General features: G+C 37.2%; 1 protein-coding gene across 1 annotated transcript; it reads right to left on the bottom strand.

The window, feature by feature from the left end:
- Positions 1-420: 420 nt before the first annotated feature.
- LOC133817345 (ATP-dependent zinc metalloprotease FTSH 2, chloroplastic) lies at positions 421-4,341 on the bottom strand. The gene is made up of 5 exons (XM_062249840.1): positions 4,180-4,341; positions 2,127-3,317; positions 1,730-2,043; positions 1,092-1,332; positions 421-909 (listed from the first exon to the last, which is right to left on the bottom strand). The coding sequence occupies exons 1-5, from the start codon at positions 4,189-4,191 to the stop codon at positions 568-570; spliced, it is 2,100 nt and encodes a 699-aa protein (XP_062105824.1). The 5' UTR covers positions 4,192-4,341; the 3' UTR covers positions 421-567.
- Positions 4,342-5,148: the final 807 nt, after the last annotated feature.

Below are 5,148 nucleotides of genomic sequence, written 5' to 3'. Positions count from 1 at the left end.
CAAGACATCTAAATAAAATATATATTGTTTGTTCAATGTAATATTTTACTAGATAGTATAATATCATTTCCCATTTCTCATAGTCTCATATTGCCATTATGGTTTCATTCATAGACAATCTTTATTTAAGAAGGCAAAATCGTTCGTTGTCTACTTTTTTTGGTTTCTATTTTGATTGACGAACTGTGATTTTTGGCTTACCTTTTTTAAAACACTTTTTCCACTCTTCTTTCAATATTACTCAAGTCATTTGAAGCTTTTGTCTATAAGAATTATTCTTCATAGATTGGAATCCAACTTCAATAGTCTCGTTCTTAGTTGGGAACAATTCTGGAAATGACTACTATGTCTCCAAAGGTAAGACTACATACAAAGACAGACTAATCTTTCATCAAGGCCGCAACTAATCATAGTGACTAGTGAAAACAAAAGGCTCTGCAGCTGAGAAGTTCTGTCATTTCAATCTAGAGTACTTTACATATGATCAAAATTACAGCTATGATACATTTAACCAATTGAAGATATATATGATTTCAAGTGTTCACCGAAAGTATATTTTTGAGTTGTTTACACTGTCACAGGGGACGGTACTGCAGGAGGAACCCGATTTTCAACTGGGATTTCTACAAATTCAGAGAGGATGGCACGAAATTCATCCCCGGTCATTGTTTCCTTCTCAATAAGGACTTCCACAATCTTGTCCATGGCCTCACGGTTGTTTCTGATGTGGGTCAAAGCGATCTCATATGCTTCATCTGATAATCTCTTGACAGCACTATCAATGTCCTCAGCAAGCCTCTCAGACATAGAGTTCCTTGCCATCATTCTCATAATTACATCATTGCTTTGAGCTGATGAGTCCATTAATGACCATGGCCCAATCTCAGACATTCCAAATGTTACTACCATCTGCAAAACATGCCAATAAAATTCTTCAGCTTGCACATTTTTTGACACATAAATCTGAGATGACACTTATATGCAAGTAAGATTACGTTTCTATGTCCAGAGAAAGTACGAAAAAGCATAAGATTTGCATTACTTTAAGACAGCTAAACGAAAAGGACATAACATATTAGGACATTTAGTACCTGTTTGGCCAAACCGGTAATCTGTTGCAGATCACCAGCTGCACCTGTTGTCACCTCAGGCTCGCCGAAGATAATTTCCTCTGCAGCTCTGCCCCCAAGTCCTCCAACAATTCTAGCAAATAGTTGCTGCCTGGAGATCAGAGTAGGATCATCTGCAGGAATAAACCAGGTAAGACCTCGTGCCTGACCTCTTGGAATTAGGGTCACTTTTTGAACAGCATCATGTCCTGGAGTCAATGTCCTACATTAATGAACTTGGTTAGAATCCACTCATACGAAGAACCAATTATATTCTATTGAAACACAGTTTCTTCAAGTAGACTGAACTTAAATAGATTTGAAATCATGCTCCATCAAGCCATCATCTCTGGTAATTTAATTTGACTCAATGCAAACACCACACACATTCCATCAGAACCCAGTTTCTACTGGACTAAACTTATATTAAATATAATGATCCATCAAGCCACCAACTTAGGTGACTTAAATTGGAATTCAATGTTTTGACAAAAGAGTGTGCCCATGTATTGTTAAAAATTTAATAATAGTAACAGCTTTAAGTGAATAGTTATCATATATGAATTATAATATAGAGAGCTTCCATATAAACTAAACAAAAGAATTAATATCAAACTCACCCACATATGGCGTGCCCAACTTCATGGTATGCCACCAGACTTTTGCTCTTCCCATCTGTCATTACTGTGCCTTCCATTCCGGCGACAATCCTATCAATCGAATCATCAATCTCTTTGGATGAAATTGCTGTCTTCCCACGCCGACCGGCCAATATAGCAGCCTCATTGAGGAGGTTTGCAAGGTCAGCTCCACTGAAACCAGGTGTTCTCATGGCTACAACTTCAAGAGATACATCACCATCAAACTTCTTGTTACTAGCATGAACCTTTAAGATCTCTGTTCTTCCTCGTACATCCGGAACATCAACACTTACCTGCATTCGAGATCAACTCTGTGAGCAATTTGGATGTTGAATTTAGAGTTATATGCACGTAAATATACATAAAATATGCTTACCTGTCTATCAAACCTCCCAGGCCTTAATAAAGCAGAGTCAAGAATGTCAGCTCTGTTAGTGGCAGCAATAACAATGATGCCGGTGTTACCTTCAAAACCGTCCATTTCTGTTAAAAGCTGGTTAAGGGTCTGTTCTCTTTCATCATTTCCTCCCCCAATTCCAGTACCTCTCTGTCTTCCCACAGCATCAATTTCATCAACAAATACAATGCAAGGTGCATTCTCCTTGGCCTTTTTGAAAAGATCACGTACTCGAGAAGCACCAACTCCAACAAACATTTCAACAAACTCAGAACCCGAGATGGAGAAAAATGGAACACCAGCTTCACCAGCAATTGCTTTAGCTAGCAGAGTCTTTCCAGTTCCAGGGGGGCCAACAAGAAGAACTCCTTTAGGAATGCGAGCCCCAACTGCAGTGAACCTTTCAGGTTTCTTCAAAAACTCCACCACCTCCATAAAATCTTGCTTGGCTTCATCCACCCCAGCAACATCATCAAATGTCACCCCAGTGTTAGGCTCCATTTGGAATTTAGCCTTAGATTGACCAAAAGTCAAGGGAAACCCAGGTCCACCCGGTCCACCCATGCCTCCAGATGAACGCCTTGAGAGTAGGAACAAGCCCCCAATTAAAATTAGAGGGAAAGCCAAATTTCCAATCAAGTTGAATAACAAAGAACCTGAGTCTTCTTGGGCATTGTGTGCTGCAAAGTCAATGTTCTTCTCTCTAAACTTCTGCAAAAGCTCCTGGCTCAGCCCGGGAAGTTGCACACGAACTCTCTGCACTCGGTTACCCAACTCAGGTGAAACAGCTTCCACAATAGCTATGGTTCCATTCTCAAATAAATCTACTTTTTTCACTCTATCCTTGTCAAGGTACTCTAGAAATCTAGAATAAGACATCCTGGAAGAAGAAACCCCTTGATCATCGGCCTTGGCACTCCCAGCTCCCAGCAAAGCAGGAACACCAACTCCTGCATTTCCAAGCAAAAACTTGAGAAAGCCTCTTCTACCTTCATGTTGCTTTTGCTCCATAGAAGCCTTTATGGAAACTGTTTTTGTCACTTGACTCAGGGACGGAAGGCTGGAAGAAGGGAGAAAATGCCTCCCATAGAAGTCCTTGCTTAAAGCTGGTTTAGTACCATGAGTAGATAAACTACTTCCCACAAGGCATGCTGATGATGCTGCTGTCATCTGTAAGTACCACAAAAGGCATTTAATTACAATAATTACCCCAAACATAGAACATAGAAAACTGAGCAATTCATAGATAATATAAATAACAATTATCATCAATCAAAAACCCAAAATCTGTAAGAGATTGCGCGTTTTATTTCAATGTCCGAAACAATACGAGAAGATAAAAAAAAATCACTCAGTTAGCAACATTTCAGTTCAGCTAGCTCAATATTCCATAAAAGTAATCCCAATCTTTAAATCATTAGGTAATTAATATCCAAAACTGTCACTACCCGGGGAAAATCAGTACTCGAGCATGAAATAACTAGTCCATAAAATAAGTCCAATCACAAAGTTTAAAAATTAAATAAAAAAATACAATATGCCCAAGCTATAAACAACTTCTAGAACCTACATGTCTCTCCCCTCAGAAAATATATATTCATTTCCTTATTGCACGTCCTTAATAAAACTAAACTAACATGTGATAGAATAAAATAAAGAAAAATAATAAGGAAAATGTAAATTTTGACAATATCACAGAAGAAAATTTACAATTATTAATGGTAACAAAAGAAAGCAAACAATAGAAAACAAATCAAACCCATTTCAAGCAGTTCTAACTGAAGAACTACAAATATTAGTAGATTCAAACCCAATTAAGCAGACAAAAACAAATCCCCATACATGAGCTGAACTCGAAATCAAAATCAAGCTTTAATAACAGTAAGAACAACTACTAAGGGTGCCCATCAGGTAAAAAGTTGAATTCTCTATATCCAAAATCGAAAAGAGTTAATAGACAAAAACTAACATTTAATCGAAAACAAGCACTGACCCATTAGAGTAAATCACAAACTCGAAGGAAAAAACGTACCTTTGAAAGCATAGATAACTGAGGGAAAATCAGTGAGGATTGAAGACGAAGAAGAAGAAGAAAGATAAGGAAGGGTGGCTGGGCCTAAGTGGCACGGAGAGAAGTGGCGGTTGAAGAAAGAAGAAGCGTAAATGGGGAGTAATATTTGAAGCGGATGTGGTTTTGGGATGGCATACGTGGCTAGAAACTAGAGGTTTGGAATCTCTATTTTCTCTTTAAGATTTTTTTGTTTGTAGAGTACTTTATCGGAATTTAATTAATTAATCATTATTATTATTATTTTAGATTTTAATTTTTGGTCTGCGAGTGTTTCTGATTTTTGGGAGTGGACGTGGATAGATGGAAGCCTCCGCCATCCGAGGATATTAATTTTTAAAAATAATAATACTTTAATAAAATACATAGTTTTGGTTTTTTTTTGGGGAATAGTTTTGGTTATTATTACTTTGTTAAGGGTGTTAGAAGGGCACGTCACGCCTGCTGCACGTGTGGATACAAATAAAAGCTCGGAGGGAGAATGACTCTTAACTATTCTCTTTGTATTTTCTATATTTTTTTTGGGAATTTTTCTGGTATAGACGATACTAACTTTTATACTGCTAGACCGTAATTTAAATATTTTTAAAGTATTAAAGTTTTTTTTCTTATAAAATACTACTTCTTCATCAACACGCTTACGCAGGGGTCGACATTCTTCCTCGTGATTCAGCCATGACAAAGAGGTTCGAGCAATGAGAAACCTCCATAAATGTCGGCGTAATCAGAACGAAAAGCAACACTAATCAACACGAATCCAATCACTCGATCCAAAAAAGAAAAAACAACATTCAATCTCGCAGAAAATCAAACAAAAAAATTAATAAGCAACCAAAACTCAAAATTCCAATTTCATAAAATTGAAATAGTAAAACCTTCTAAATTAGGCTATAATCGATGCTTTTAAGTTTGTAGAACTATTCAGATCAAGGG

Source organism: Humulus lupulus, chromosome 2, assembly GCF_963169125.1.
Source record: "Humulus lupulus chromosome 2, drHumLupu1.1, whole genome shotgun sequence".
In the NCBI taxonomy this organism is placed as follows: Eukaryota; Viridiplantae; Streptophyta; class Magnoliopsida; order Rosales; family Cannabaceae; genus Humulus; species Humulus lupulus.
This window is presented reverse-complemented; position numbering and strand designations above follow the sequence as displayed.

What these genes read in the sequence shown, in the direction of transcription:
- LOC133817345 (XM_062249840.1), bottom strand. An exon ending in CTGGGAGGTTTGATAGACAG is followed by an intron (nt 2,044 to 2,126) that starts GTAAGCATATTT and finishes TCTCGAATGCAG; the next exon opens with GTAAGTGTTGATGTTCCGGA. An exon ending in TTACCGGTTTGGCCAAACAG is followed by an intron (nt 910 to 1,091) that starts GTACTAAATGTC and finishes CATGTTTTGCAG; the next exon opens with ATGGTAGTAACATTTGGAAT.